The sequence below is a fragment of the Hemibagrus wyckioides genome, linkage group LG01, assembly GCF_019097595.1.
Source record: "Hemibagrus wyckioides isolate EC202008001 linkage group LG01, SWU_Hwy_1.0, whole genome shotgun sequence".
NCBI lineage: Eukaryota > Metazoa > Chordata > Actinopteri > Siluriformes > Bagridae > Hemibagrus > Hemibagrus wyckioides.
This window is the reverse complement of record NC_080710.1, coordinates 21108584-21125438: the sequence shown is the minus strand read 5'-3', so window position 1 is coordinate 21125438 and position 16855 is coordinate 21108584. Positions and strand designations below refer to the sequence as shown.

Genomic DNA, 16855 nt, shown 5'->3' with positions numbered 1-16855 from the left:
CGACACATGTCCTGTAACACAGATGCTAATAGGGGGCTAGTCGACAAATCTCTTTTCTCACATCTGACACAATATAATCAACTATAATTGCGATCACTGATTCTTATCATGGTTTTACTCATCAAGGTAAATATCAGTATGAATACTAAGTATTATTTATGTGATCTCCGAGGTTTGTTAACTTCCTTCGTGCTAGCTAACCGGCTAGTTAGCTGATGCTATCTGTACGGCTAATCCAGAAGCCACGCACACGTGCTTAAAACACTGGCTTTGTGCGAATATAAATACTCCCGTACAACGCCTTTAAGAAGAAAACACAAACTTTGTGCCTACCTCTTTAACAGACAAGAATTCCAGCAAAGGAAAAACGAGATGTCTGTCCAAGAAGTGGGCAATTTTTGTAGTTAAGTCGTACTCCGCCATGTTGGCCGCGGAAAAGGATCCGGTTCAAAACAATAAAACTTTATTAGTCCAAGCGGCGTACAAACGTAAGTGATGGTGTTGGTGGGTAACATGGCAACGAAGGGAAACGAAGAGAGACGAAAAGAAACGAATATCATTAAAAAAAAACAGTATAATTTCGGTGAATATTTGCATATTTTGTATCTTTTATATTTCAGTTGTTAGTCATTTTCATAGACCTATAGTGTATTAAAGATTATAAATTGTTTCATTATTGCTGTCATTATGGCCATTATTATTATTATTATTATTAGTAGTAGTAGTAGTAGTAGTAGTAGTAGCATTATCATCATCATCATCACCACAGTGAAAGATGTGTGTGTGTGTGTGTGTGTGTGAGAGAGAGAGAGAGAGAGAGAGAGAGAGAGAGAGACAGAGACAGATGCCCTAATGCGCCGTTATGGTCCTGCCTTGTCCCATGACCATGACCATGATAAAGCATTTACTGAACATAAATAAATGAATAGAATGACCAGTTATATTATACGTATATAAAAAATTAGCACATTTAAAAAATGTCCCTCACATTAATCACATCCTCAGTGAAAGAAAAGTCACTGATTTCTGTAAGATATGCTACGACATTAAGCACACTTCAGAACTGGATTCTTTATATATATATATATATATATATATATATATATATATATATATATATATATATATATATATATATATATATCTTAAATAAAGCTAGTTAGTCAACTGAGCTTTATAAGTGAAAGTGTGTGTAAGCTTTATTCTTTGCTGGCAGAACAAGAGTAGTGCAATAAGGATCAGGATAATTTCACAAGTACAATTAATACAAAATATACAGTATGTCATCAAATTAAATATCTGCCTTAGATCCTGCTAAATCCAATCAATATGGAGGACGAGACAAAAGATTTAAAAAAGCAAATAAAAGGCACAGCGTTTTATTCCTTGTTTGTGCAGCTGTCTCATAAAGATGCCCATGTGCCGGCCATACTGTGCAGTGAAGAGCCAATATCAGCTCCTAAATGGTCCATCTCTAATAGGTTCCACCAGTGCCATGTTTTCCTGACAGCCACATGGTGCTGTCGTAAGACAATCCCACAACAATTTCCCTCTTGTTACACTGAACTGGCTTTGTAAACCCTGACCTCAGGTAGGAATGAGTCAGAAACACACAGTAGTCATTATGGCTAGGTTTGTTTTACTGATACAGACACTACTGACAGGGTGGAAAAAAAAGGAAAAGCAAATCTTTCTTAACAAATGAATCCTAGCACTGTAGTTTAGATTTGTTTAAAAGGTTTGGGTTTGTGTAGAGTGTTTTCTTCTGTAGGATACTGTGAGCTAGGCATTAAGAACATAAGTATGTTCTCATTTCTGTGTTTCATTTTGTGAAGTTTTCATGTATATTTTATAATGCAAGGACTGTATAATATGCATGAATGTAGAAACATTCTAGACCAATCCCATTACAGGACAGAATCCCATTATACTTGCTTTCCTATGACTCATCCAAAAACTACACAGAGGTTTGGTTTGGTTTGTTTGAAATTTAAACCATAATCAAATCTTATTTTTGAATAATTATTGTTTTTCTTTTGTCATCCAAACATATTATTGTAATACACTCCTGACATGGTGAAAATAACAAAAGGGGCATTTTAGTAATATATTTTTGGTTTTTGTTTTGACATGCAAATGTAGAAAGCTGAATTAGTGTTTTATGTTTTTTTTTAATGCTTAATACTTTAATAATATTATTAAAGTATTAATAATAATATTTTAATTTTTACAATTTAGAATTATTTTAATGTTAACAATATTAACATGAAGAAGAAGAAGAAGAAGAAGTTGAGATTTAATGGTGATTATTCTGCATTACTATGCAATGTCATGTTCCTCAGTATTCTATGTAAGGAATAAAATATGAGGGGATGGCATGTGCATTTTGTTCCTTCCCTGTAGCAACATTATCAGAGATTATCAGTAAAGGTAGGGGCATTTTTGCTTGTACATCCTGGGTTAGGAGTGCCTCCACCCTGTGTGTGTGAAAAGTTTTCATGTTCTTTCTGTGCTTTGGGGGTTTCTTCTTGGTACTCCGGTTTCCTCCCTCAGGCCAAAGACATGCCCTGAAGGCATGTCCAAATTGTCTGTACTGTGTGAACAGGTGTGTGAGTGTGTGTGAGTGTGGCCTATGATGGTTTGGTTCAGGGTATCCCCCACCTTGTGCCCTGAGTTCCCTGGGATAGACTTCAGGTTCCATGCAACCCTGTGTAGGATAAACTGTACAGAAAATTAATGGAAATGGATGGATGGATGGATTATAAGAAAAGGGTTAGTAAATAATCAGTGATGGGATAACGTGATGCAATCCGACACTGGATTATTTTGCTATAACACCATCCCAAAGTGTTTTATTCCTCTTGTTCCATTTGACTGCCATTTCAAACTTATTAATGAATAACACCATTTACAGTTATATTTAATGTTGTGGAACATCCATAAGCAATAAAACATCAGCCCAAACCTCTCTTTATTTTCCCTTTCTCTCTAAGTTAATAGGATCAAAATGCAACTTGTCATGTTACAGAGAAACAGCAAAGTCCTCTATCCTAAACTTTTTCCCCAAGTCAGAAAACCTACTGACTTTTACCAAACTATTCCATGAATGTTGAATGACTGATGAATAAATAAAAATAATACAATTTATGATTTCCTTTGTTAAACTGCAAAACATTTTAGAATCCATTTATTATCAGATTTAGATGATGTAGAATGGCTGCCATGAAGGTTCTTCTGAATGAGCTGATACTATTGATTTTGTCAGAGCACAGATCTCGTTATAGAGAACTAATCAACACCTGACCAATCAGATTAGAAAATTCCTCCAGCACTGCAGTATGAAACTGTGGTAGAAAAAGAAAACACCACTGTGTTATTTTTTTCATCTCTCAGGCCTTAGAGTTTTCCCAGAATCCACTATTTTGGTTTATATGTTGTTGGGTTTACGTCAGCTGAAGTCTGAGCACATTAAATCCCTAGCATACGTTACTTGAGCATGCCAGTTAGAGTTATTGGGAATCCCCGCTGCATGCAGTGCAGCATAGTGTATGTAGACGTGTGAATAAGAATAATTATCCAATCAGAGCTCAGGAGGCGCCATTTGGCGTAATACTGTCAGGGAGAACAGAATGCTACAGACGTGGCTTCAAAATGGACTTCCAGTGCCAGGATGTGTCATCAGGAGGGATTTTCCCCAAAATTCAAACCAGTGATTCTTGCCATAAAGAAGACAGCGATACCATTGTCTAGTGATTATATCGCTGGTAGAAGCAGATACTCCAACCCTCATGAGCAGCGACTCTCTTTGTGCTTCTTGCACTTGTTTCTAGTTAATTACTGGAATCTTCTTTTTTTGTTCTTTGTCCTTTTTTTTGTCCCTTTTTTGTTTTAATACCTTTTTTTTTTACAGTAAGTATTGTTATAGAATTATACAGCACATTCTCACCTTCCTGAAATGTGGTCATCCTTGTGTCCTCATGTTTAAGTCAAGTCAAGAAGCTTTCATTGTCATTTTAACCATATATAGCTGACACAGTGCACAGTGAAATGAGACCACGTTTCTCCAGGACCCGGGTAGTACGTAAAACAACATAGAGCTACATAACAACACAGAGATAAGGACTGAAAGTAAGCTGTCCTAGCCACATAAAGTGCAACGTGTGCAACCTAGTGCAAACAGACAATACAAACAAAACAGTACAGGACAGATACGCAAAATACACAAAATAGCACCGACCAGTAGACATTCTATAGATTATGTTATATAGTGCAATGTGCAAAATAGGAGAAATGGACAAAGAGGGTTCTTTTTTATATATATATATATATATATATATATATATATATATATATATATATATATATATATATACACATGTAAATGTAAATGTGCAAAAAACAGCATGTTATAATATGGGTGGTGCTAAAGACATGGATAGATATTGAATTGAGTTGGGTGTTTGAGTGTGTGTTTGAGTTTGGAACAGATCAGTTCACACAGATGAGTGAGTGTGTGTGTATGTGTGTGTGTGTGTCTGTGTCTGTGTGAGCTGATGTCACGCTGAATACAACCAACTGCCTTCACACGTAAATGTAAAGCACACTTTGTAGTAGCCTTGTCCTTTTATAGCAATAATACTGCATAAAATAACTGCTTAAATATACTTTGTGATAATTTTAAGTTGCCTTGTCAGATTTTCCTTAAAAAACGTTCTCGGTGTAAGACTGACACATTACCTAATGATTAATAACACATAAATCAGGGCATATTGCAGTTTGTGGTTATAGACGCTGACACAACCTGCACATGAAATCCAATAATTATTACAGGTCACTGCAAACATATTTAAAGAAGGAGTCATGGAACCCAAGAAAAGACGGACTTGGCGAACGCTGACACAAGTCCAGTAAAATTCTGGCGTACAAAAACACTATTCGTTAGGTTTCAATAATTCTTCGTAGCAGCTCATTTCTCCTCTAACTGTGCCATTTAAAAGAAGGAAGCTTTTTTTTTTTTTTATAGTGAATCATACCTAATTTTGGTTTGGTTTGCTCCAGAGGGAAACTGTGAATGCTTAAGGTGATTAACATGTTGACATGCTATTGAGGAAAACACTTACACTGCCACAGCGAATAGGAAACCTGTCTGCGTCTGCACTTTAAAGACGGTAGTGAACCCGGGCCCCTCTAGACCTTTATAACTCAAATTCTTGAAAGAAGAACTAATTCTTACTTTCATTTTTATAAGCTCATTTGAGTGAGGAAGTGCTGAATGAGCTCATGGATCAGGGTGTATGGTTCTCGGCTAGTGCGACTGAAATGGATTGGAAAAGCAGGCAAGATATTTTTTTGTTAACAAAAATAAATAAAAATGCTTCTTGATGTTTTTGGACATGTTTTACTTTTGCATATGGAAATGGATGCTTTAAATGGTTGTGGGAGACAGTAAAATGTTTGCCAGAGTAGTTCTGATTACCCCAGATGTTGTTGCTGGGTTTTTTTTTTTACTACTGTTCTGTCTGGAAACTGAACTGTGTGGATTCTCCAAAACGGACTGAACGAACACACACACACACACACACACACACAGACACACACACACCCCTGTTATTCCCCCACCCATCCACCCATACTGACTGAGGAAAGTGGTGGGGATGACAACAAATAGAATAACTTTTGCAATTAAGTATTCCACATACACACACACACACACATACACACACACACACACAAAAGAAACAAGGATAAAAAGTGGAATAACTGTTAAATTAATCTCTAATGTGTACAGCAGAGAATATTTTTAGTAGAACATTCACTAAAATAAAATTAAAATAAAATGTGTTATATAATACAGGACTTAAAGGATACTGTTGATAGATACTGACCACTGCAGATCCAGTCGTCTAGCCATCACAATTTGGCCCTTGTCAAACTCACTCAAATCCTTACACTTGTCCATTTTTCCTGCTTCTAACACATCAACTTTGAGGACAAAATGTTTACTTTCTGCCTAATATATCCCACCCACTAACAGGTGCCATGATGAGGAGATCATCAGTCTTATTCACTTCACCTCTCATTGCTCATAATGTTATGCCTGATCGGAACTTTTTTTTGTCATTTCAATCATTTTTTTTGTCATTTCAATCATATACAGCTGGTACAGTATACAGTAAAATGAAACAATATTCCTCCAGGACCATGGTGCTACATAAAAAAACACAGAACTACAGGAGTTCTACACAGTACTACATAAAGTGCCAAGTGACAGTAAAGTACAATTACTGACAAGGGACAGTGCAGAGCTGACCAGTACACTGTTTTGAACTGAATTAAGTGTAAAATAATTAAAGGCTGTGGATGTAAACACATTGAAATTGAAATTTTATTTGTCACATACAATCAATCAAAAACAGCACGTTGTGGTGAAATGCAACTGGTCATGTTCTGAAAATAGAGTAAAACTGGAATTTTTAAAAGTAAAATAAATAAAATGAATACAGCATATGAATACAATACAATGAGTGGTAATATAAATATGGATATGAACTGGGCAACACAGGGAAACATAATGTTATATAAATACACAGCTGTACAGTGAATGAGAAAACTGTATACATGTAATATAAGGAAATGCCTGGCATCGTGCCCTCTCAGTGACTGTTATGAAGGTCTGTAGGCGCCTCCTCTGCTGTAGGGAGGTACTGTTAAACCATACATCGCATAGAACCCCTGTGGCTACTTATCCAAGTGTGTTGGTTGGTGAGAGGGTGGTCTGCAGAGCAGCCATGTCTGGCCAATTTCTCTGCACCTTTGTGTGGCCTGGAGCTTCCAGGCGTTCCCCCAGTCTGTCCGACCTGGGAGAGACGAAAAACAGCCTTAATGAGGAGCCCCAGCCCAGACTATGAATAAGAGGAAAAAAATGCCCGAGACATGGCATAGTAATGCTAGAAGGACTAGTGCAGAGTGGATGCTTGTAAAACATGGCCCTGAAAACTCCACTGTAAACATGGCGTTTGAGTTTCCCCTTTATTGTTATGGTCTGATAACAAAACGCCTACATTATGGTCTTTAAGGAAAAAAAAAAAGTCATCAAATATCCTGGCAAGTGATTGTAAAGCTTCACAGCAGAGTGATTTTTCTCTTTATTCTGGTGCTACACTAGATATGTTATGTGCATTATAAAAAAAGTCTTCTGAAGTCTTTGGGAGGCTCATAATTGTTTGTGGTTATAAACAAATTTCCTGACCATATTGCAGACCACCCCCCCCCACCCCCACTGACTGTGAGACATTTATTGTATAGTACGTTGTTTAGTACCACAAGGTTTTTCGAAGCCATTTAGCTAACCCATTGCTCAGACATAAATATTCAAACCTAAACACTAAATTTAGTTTAGAATGATCAAAAATATACTCCTTTCCGAGCTTGTTGGTGCTCAGATGTTTACTACAACGGATATAAAAAGTTTACACACCCCTATTAAAATGAAAAAAATCCTCAATGTGAAATTCCACCCACAATGTATAAAAATAAAGTGAAAAACAATAAGATAGGGCATCTTCTGTACCCAACCCACTTCAGTTCACCATTCAGTTTTCATTCGGAATCACTGATGTTTTGGTTAAGCCATTCCATTGCTGGTTTGGATGCATGCTTACGGTCTTTGTCGTGTTGAAAAGTCCTTTTCATCTACAGCTTAATGTAGATGAATTACCAGTCATCAAAAATCAACTGGTATTTGTAGATGATGTTCATGATTTTCTCCACCTTGAGAAAGGCCCCAGTTCTGTCTGAAAAGAAAGAAAAGCAGCTAAAACATAACGCTGCCATTACCATGCTGCACTGCGAGTATATTGTTCTTTTGTAATTACAAAATTATTATCTTTCGGATTCGTCTTATCAGACCATTACACATTTACATGATTTGGGGTGATACAGCTGGGCTTGGATGCTTTTATTTTGTGAAAAAGGGCTTCTGTCTATTCCTACCCCATAGCCCAGGCATGTGAAGAATATGAGAGATTATTGACACATGTATAGAGTAATCACTTCATGTCAGATATTCCTGCAGCACCTTTACATTGCCGTAGGTGACAAGAGCCTCCATTTTATGTTTTTGTATTGTCCTTTAATTCATTTTGGAGATACATCCTGTTCTTGGTGATGCGCTGATGAATCCAAGAGGATGTGAAATAAATCCTACAAAAATTTTTATCTTCACTTGAGGTTAATTGGAATAAATTCACTGAAGATATTTGTATGATAATTACCTTCAAACATAAGATTGGATGCGATTGGTTCACTCTGAACATTCCCAATTATAAATGGATGTGCAAGCTTACCCAACCAGGTTATTGAAACGTTTTCTTTTTCTTCATTTTGTACATTGAGGTTTCATTTTTTAACCTCACGAAAACCTGCCATTTTATCAGGAGTGTGTAGACTTTTATTGTCCATTGTATATAACCATTTTCATTTTAGGGACTGAAAAAAATAAAAATAAAAAGGGACTAAAAAAAATCTCATAAAAATTCAAATATAATGTAAAGGTGTAAGGTATCTGTATCTATATCTGTTTAGAGCTTCAGGTATCTGTAACTGCATTCAGATTTAAACCCAAAGGCCTAACCAGAACATTTCATTTTAATCAAATATGAACTCTACTGGAAACATTGGAAAAGACTGGCGGGAATTACCAGATGGAGAAATGTCAGCATCATCAGCATGGCCTGTGAATTTTGGCTTTCAACCTCAGCTACATCACTCAAGTTCATAATTGTTCTCAACTACAGATTTGTGTGGGACTAAAAAACCCTGTCTTGTTAATCCTCCAGCTATTTTTTGTCCCCGTCCACAATATTTGCCTAAAAAATTACTTGGTTCTATTTCTCAAAATATAAACAAAACTACTAGCCTAATTGAAACCACCATGGATGCTGTATATGTATCACGTTTATGTTCATGGCGGGTGAAGTTTCTTTGTATATGGCTGCTCGCTCACACATACATTAAAATAAAACCTTTTGTGTTTGTGTTGCATAAGAGCCCAGTCCTGATACCTAACTCTAGTCTCAATAAGATGCACTGTAAATCTGGCAAGCATGCTTACAAAAAGGAAGAGTGCATCTTCTATCTGTATCTGTATCAGCTAATAACACATTATCTGTTCATCCGGGAATATAGTATTCATATTCTGTTACATCTATAGAGCAGAATAGTATGACGCAAATGAAGGTGAAATGAGTCTATAAAAAAAAGTTCACTTTAGTTCACTTTATTCACTATAGATCTCTTAGAGAGAGAGAGAGAGAGAGAGAGAGAGACTGCCAAACACCTCCCCAACCACTTCTTATTCCAACATAAAATGAGAGAAATAATTCATATCAATAATCTCAGGACACATGCTTGATAATTCAAGTGTTACGAACTCAGACATTTTTAGTGCATAAGATATGCATCATCTCACTTGGCCCTGTCAGGATTTAAATCACAAAACTGCTGATTCTGTGCGCAACACTAACCCTAGCTGCATCATATTCGTTGTCGTTGGTACTGGATTATCGCTTCAGCTAAGTGGCCCAGCAAACAATGCAAACTCAGACACAGGGCCTCTCATTGCAGCAAACACTGCAAGACATCTGCACTGCACATGGAGCAGGACACAGAGAGAAAGTACACATATCATCCTGAGAAGCTGAAACTGCATTTCCAAACTTTTAATGATTTAAAAGCGTCAGTTTGACGTTTCTCTGGCTGTGTAAACCTACTCGGGCAAGTCCACCTACAGTTGCCTAAAGTCCACCACAAGCAACATTAGTTATAACAAGCATGATTTGAAGCTTTGATTAAAAATACAGCCAAACAGTAAAAACTGTTAATAACTCAGCTGAATTTAAGAGACACATAAAGAATTATAGTGTTGGCACTTTGAAGCTGTGAATACACAAACATTTCTTTTTGTTTGGTAGATCAGGGGAAGATTCAATTCTGGTTTAATTGTATGTCTATAAAGAGACACAGTAAAATAGCAAAATATTTATCTGAGAGTGATATAGATATCAGCTATTTTTCATGATGGACCCCGAAGCATAAAGCAGAACCCTTAAGTACATAATATCTTGCCATGTTTTTAGCTAAAATAATAGCTGTGAGTTTTGGGCCAGACCACCAAGACATAGGGGATTTTCTGGATAGAAATATTGTGATTGCTATATTTCTCTTGTTTGGAGTGCTTCGCTATATAAACCACAGCTGTACAAATTTTCATAGTCATTGTCTGATAATCATGCTTATTGCTTCAGTGCACACTTCACTGCTACGTCTTTTCACCAGTTGATTTTGACGCTTATCAAGCACTGAATGCTGGAAAACCTTGCCAAAGATGTGACCAAACCAAGTCCAGAGAGTGATTTCAATGCCACGGATGAGTTGTAGGCCATGCTTTAGTGCTCCCACATATTGACGGGAACTAAGGCATGTCCCATTCGGTCTCAGAAAGTTTCACAAAACAAAATGTGTTCCAAGCAAAGACAAGAACTAATGTGGAGTATCCTGAGACGAAAAAAAAAAAAGTGTTTCACAACAGGAAAAAGGTCTTCAGGCTGTCAGCATAAATGAGCTGCTTTTCGGTTGCGGTCTTACATCTTTCAAGCACATGGCAGAGTTTAGAGAGACAATGTTATAGCTCAGCTTCCTTCATTTGAGATAAGCTCCAAAGTACCTTTTTCACCTGTAATGTAAAGATCTGTTGCTATTTTTTTTTGTATTATTATTATTATTATTAACTTACAAAGTTATTTAGTGTTGGCCAAATTTCAGCTCCCTACCAAGTAAAAGCGAAGCACAATATTCATTTTATTATAATCACTCATTTTTAAAGTGTATTAAGAAAACTCAGACGGAATGTCATTGACTTTAGAAGCCTCATGCCCGTGATATGTCTTTAAATTAATGCCAGCTGAACATCCTCTATTTAGCGTATAATGTGAAGTTCTCTGTTAATGCTTAGGTAACTTCATTCCAGGAGATTACTTGCAAGTGTGAACACATCTGCAGACATGTAAGGCACGAGTGGCCATGACTTTGAAAGTCATCTCCAGCACGGTGTTGTTAAAGCTCCTGTTTAAACTGAATTTAATGAGAAGGAACGGCTGCCATTAAACCTAATCCAGCAGAATGTAATGTAGTGCACGTGGCGGTATCCTACACTACCCTGAGCTATTACACTATTACACCAGGTCAGAGAAACTGCACGTCTACCGTTCTGAATCATTTGAACAACGTCAATTCTGAGCAAGTGCAGATCGAGCGAGAATTAAATATTGTTTCTTGAAACATAAGATATGTGTGGGCAAGGGGATGGGATAATTAATTGAGATGTAGCAGAATTCCCTGACCTTGAGCGCTTATGTCTGGTGTGCAGGGTGTCAAAGACGATCCGTGAGACATTTCATCCTTACAGGCCCAGATCACAGCAGAAATGAGATGCTGAGAAAGATTTTGTCTGAGAGTAAAAGTGCTCCTGTGAGACAGAGGTTGAAATCAAGCCTCAAAGCAAAACATATCCGCCATCATTTTCAGCAATTACAAGATACTACGATATAGACCTTAAAACCACAGGGAATCTAGCACTGACTAACACATTTCTAGTCCACGGTTGCACACTATTTTAATTCCTTTTGCCAGAAACTTAAAAACTGGCCAAAAATCAAGCATTGATCAAACATTGAGCAATACTGGAAAGCCCAAAATCTGAAATCTGAAGGTCCAAAAAGGCATAAATGCATTTCAAATGGATGCTGAGTTCTTCATGAAAATGATAACACCAGTAATGGCTCAAATAAAACATAACAGTATTGTAGTTTCTCCTTGCATACAGACACACCCCTATCTCAAGTCCCTGAGGTTAAAGAGAACTGCTTTCATCCTGTCCTCACCTTTTCTCAGGTAAGTTCCACTTCACACCAGAGATGGTTGTCCTTAACCCAATGGCCTTTAAACCCAAGAGAAGCCTTTCAGATCCAAAGAGCAGCATTTGCTTGTTTTAATGTGGTAACAGCACTGTTTGTGTTTCCAGCAAAAGCCTGACCACATATCAACTAACTGCCATCTGCAGTCTGGGAAATTACATATCCATGAATCGTCCGAGCTTCATGTAAGATAAACCGCACATTGTGTATTTTTTGTAGCGCTGTAGAGATGATGATGATATTTTATGGTACTCTTACGCTTTAACACTAACGCTGCCCTTTTAGGAAAGACCAGACTGGCGAAACCCGCAGGCAGTCCAGTCAGTTCCATAAGTGGTATGACATCAGGTTTGGGCCAGTTTGTGCTGAGTCCACTTCAGTGATTGTGGTGGATGCAGTGCCAGATCCACAGCCCCTGTGAGACAAGTTAAACCCACAGAGAAGAAAAATAGCCCCAACACACAAAACCACAGTAAATGTTCCTATGATTCTCTATGGCCACAGTGGACCAGAGTGGTCAAGGAATTTATTAAGTAATTGGACAATTAAATAAACTGTACCTGGTTTGAAATATAGACCTACACATGACTCAAGATGCACCTGAAATTTAAAACTATAATAATCAAATGTGCCACATATAGATAGTAACTCTAAGACAAATAATCCTCTGTGATCATGATTCCTATGAAAAAAATCTCTGTCTGTAAATTTATCTACACCAAATATCTTAATTTGCCAATAGTTTATAAAAAAAAAAAGAAATTTTTTTGATATTTTTATGAAAATTAAACGGTATCTTTGTGCTCCAAGTGGAGTTCATTGGCCAAGGCTGGAGTAGAAGAACCCACTCGACCGCTACAGAGCTGTAACCTTAAACTCACTGAACACAAAAATCACTGGGATAAACTGCTATACCGACTGAGCATCAGGCCTGCTCACTTGACATCAGTCCTCAAGATCATTAATGTTCTTGTGGTTGAAAGGGTTTGAATCTTTCAACTGGAGATAATCAAGTGAAGCGTGGATGCAGTCATAGGGGCAAAAGAGGGAACAACTTCATATTAATACACATGGTTTTAAAATGAGTTGTACAAGTTGTTCTTATAGGCGTCATGGTGAAGTATCCTCAAACATTTGACCATATAATGTGTATATATATGTGCAAGTTGTGGCTATACAGATACTGACTGTAGCTCATCTGTTGCTATTCACACTGCAGGTACTGTAAATCAAAAACATTTGTTGACCACTGTTAACGTCCCAGGCAGGGACTGAAATAGGTAGAAAATGTGTCCACATTTTCCTATTCACATACATTTTGAGCTAGTTTCAAATCTTTTTGCGTGGTCTCCAAATCTTTTTATGGAAATTTTTCACATGAAGGTGAAGCAGACACCTAGTCTGAAGCTTACTACAATTCATATCTGTATTTCTGCAGTCGTATTCATTTTATGACGCAGTATCGATTCAATCCCAATAATGTATTCAGATACATCACAAATGTACCCACATATATGCATTAATAACGTGATCTATTTCTGTAAGGAAGCTTAGAGGTGGACTAAAATTGTTGTTAATGAATATAATACTGCCATAAATAATAATAAAGAATACTAACATATTCAAGACATCCACCACGTTTCTTTTCAAAATGTAAGTTAATGTATTTAACAGTAAAAAAAAAAAAAAAAAGATGAATTATTTCCTGAAGAATTAATTATACGGTGAGCTAAATCATTCACATAATGTATTGGGAGTATGCGGTTACCACTATGGATGACGTCATAACTGTGAGCCAGCGATTTATCCAGAGGAAGGTGGTCGCAGAAAAAATGGCGTCGGTTTCGGAATTGTACGATGTCACTTGGGAAGGTAAATAACAGATTTCTTTTAAACTGCATTGACTTTCTTTGTATTGTTTTATGCATGACTTGAACGTGTGTAAAACTTGCTCCTGTGATCTAATATTCCAATTTAATTGACTACCTTATTTACCTAACGCTATTTGGACGGAGAGCGCTAAGTGCTAGCATGTCATTAGCTGGCTAATAGAGACATAACTGCTTAACAAGACACATAGGATTTATATAGTATACATTTGTGTAGCTATCCCTCTTACTGTTCTAAATATAAGCATTTGGGGATTGGTGTCCGAAATTATAAGTGCATTATAAGATGCCAGGCAGCTAGCTTCGTTACAGACATTTAGCTAGCTTAGCTGGCTTTTCAGATAAGTGTCTCTGGGACGCTAGCTCCATGCCCAGGTCTCATTACAATTAAGGAGGCGAGTGTAATCCTCGTTATATGATAACTGAAGTAAGGAAGGGTCTAGAGGGCACAGAACTTTGTTATTGTAGGTGTGAGGACCTTACTATCTGTAAATACTGTATATTTCACTTTGGGATGAATAAAGTATCTATCTATCTATCTATCTATCTATCTATCTATCTATCTATCTATATCTCCATCTTTACCTCAGTAACCAAAAGGAATCCTTCATTCCCATTTTCAAGTGTTTTTGTTAAATTTAGCAGCAGTTTTCCTCATTAGGTCCAGCCAGAAATCCCTAAAATGTCAAAAATATTACATATTACTCGTTTTGTGGGGACATTTAATTCTAGTTAAGATGTTAAAATGGCCTCTCCCAAACACACACATGTAAAGTTTATCCATTGCTACACAATATTGCCAAATGTTTTGGGACACCCCTTCAAATCAGGTGTTGTTTTTCAGGGGTTGGGCTTGGCCCCTTAGTTCCAGTGAGAGGAACTCTTAATGCTTCAGCATACCAAGACATTCTGGACAATTTCGTGCTCCCAACTTTGTGGGAACAGTTTGGGGATGACCCCTTCCAGTTCCAACATGACTGCACACTAGTGCACAAAGCAATGTCCATAAAGACATGGATGATTGAGTTTGGTGTGGAGGAACTTGACTGGCCTGCACAGAGTCCTGACCTCAATCCGATTGAACAACTTTGGGATGAATTAGAGTGAAGGCTGTGTCGGAGCTTCTCGTCCAACATCAGTGCCTGACCTCACCAAATGCGCTTCTAGAGAATGGTCAAAAATTCCCATGAACACACTCCTAAACCGTGTGGAAAGACTTCCCAGAAGAGTTGAAGCTTTTATAGCTGCAAAGGGTGGACCGACTCCATATTAATTTCATGTGCATGTAAAGGCAGATGTCCCAAAACATTTGGCAATGTAGTGTATGATTGCTTTATGGAATCATTACTAGCTAATTTCTAGGCATCTGAATAGATGTTTAATGTGTGTGGGAGGCATAAGTTTTCATGCCTGTTATTTCAAGATGTCAGTATTAAGTTTTATCAGTGTAAAAACTGATAGTGTTTTGACATTCAAATGTAGGCTTTTTCTGGTTCTTTAGAGCTTACACTTAGGTGTTTATTATGAAAATGCTGATGTATTTAAAAGCTAAGTCACTCAGAGGAGAAAATCTTTGAACTGTTTAGTTTTGTAAGGTTCACACTTGTAACGTAGGTGTTATAACTAGTCGTAAACTGATTCAGTATCGAGCCAGTTCGCTGGTGTAATTTGTGTTGTGTGTGTGCCATTGACATGAACCAAATCGTACACGTAAACACAGGACACAACTCGGTTATTCTTTATTAACAGTATCTCACAGTCACTAAGTGTGTATTATTGTGGGAACAGTTTCTTGTGTCAGTCGATATGCAGAGCACTGATAGTCATCATATTCCCAAATTTGCGAGCTCTTTAGACGTTTAATTTCACCAATATCATTGTGTTAATGCAGACAATAACTTGTACATAAAAAAGTAATTTGTCACTAAAGTTAAAATACATTAAAGCAGCCATAAAGATGGTTCATTTATTATTGAGTAAAAAAAAAGAAAAAAAGGAATTGTTTTTGTTTTCCAGCACATGGTCGTACAAAAAAACTGTGTTGCAGCTTTAGTTTATTTATGGTTAATTACATGGAATGCAGGAACTTTGGGGTGGTAATGACCATTGATGGTTATGCTGTTGATGATTCTCCGATCACAGCAGGTCATAAAGCGATTTCCCACTCATATATATATATATATACACAGCTGTAACATCATGAGCACTTGCCTAATATTGTAATTAATATAATATATTCAGATCCCTGAAGGTGTGCTGTGGTATCTGGCACTAAGATGGAAGCAGTAGATCCTTTAAGTCCTGTAAGTTGCGAGGTGGGGCCTCCATCTGTTCGATCGGACCACACGGGCCAGCTTTTGTGCCCCATGAGCATCATTGAGCCTTGGCTGCCCATGACCCTATCGCCGATTCATCACTGTTCCTTCCTTGCTGTCTAATATATTCCACCCACTTACAGGTGCCATGATGAGGAGATAATCAGTGTTATTCACTTCACCTGTCACTGCGCATAATGTTATGGCTGATCGGTGTGTTTATATGGAATGTCAGACCTACATCAATAAAACACATTCTGCTCCACTGCCCTGCCCTGAGCACTATAAGGCAGAAATTTTATTCAGAAGACACTTTAGAAAATATCTTCAAGACAGCTCCACCATACAAGATTCTGAACTTCCTAACAAGCTTAAACCTCAAAAAACTTATATAAACTGTTCTTGCCATCTTGCGTATCAATGTAACCTTACCTGTCAAATATCACACTATGTTTTAACTATATCCAAACTTTTGCCATAATATAGCCATTGAAGCTAACATGGCATTAAAAAATCAGTCAGTCACATGGAATGTCAGCAAAGCCAGAGTGTTTCCCTCACCAGCTTCTTTAGTAATAAGACGCAAACACTTACAGTTGTGGTAATGAGAAACTGGAAAGCTGTCCTGTGTAGGAAAGAGATTTAGCTGACCTTGTTACCGAGTGCTGACACTGGAGAC

The 16855-nt window shown here is 37.3% G+C and overlaps 2 protein-coding genes across 2 annotated transcripts in view; one reads left to right on the top strand and one right to left on the bottom strand.

Annotated features, from left to right (window-relative positions):
- The window catches only part of eif3ea (eukaryotic translation initiation factor 3, subunit E, a), a 35221-nt gene extending 34730 nt beyond the window's left edge, over positions 1–491 (bottom strand). Inside the window, exon 1 of the mRNA XM_058395022.1 lies at positions 334–491. Coding sequence (XP_058251005.1) covers positions 334–423 — 90 coding nt within the window. The 5' untranslated portion in view covers positions 424–491. The remainder of the gene's footprint in view (positions 1–333) is intronic.
- A 13267-nt stretch (positions 492–13758) lies between these two features.
- emc2 (ER membrane protein complex subunit 2) overlaps positions 13759–16855 on the top strand; it is a 29338-nt gene continuing 26241 nt past the window's right edge. The window contains exon 1 of the mRNA XM_058393358.1: positions 13759–13844. Within this exon, the coding sequence (XP_058249341.1) occupies positions 13805–13844 (40 nt within the window). The 5' untranslated portion in view covers positions 13759–13804. The remainder of the gene's footprint in view (positions 13845–16855) is intronic.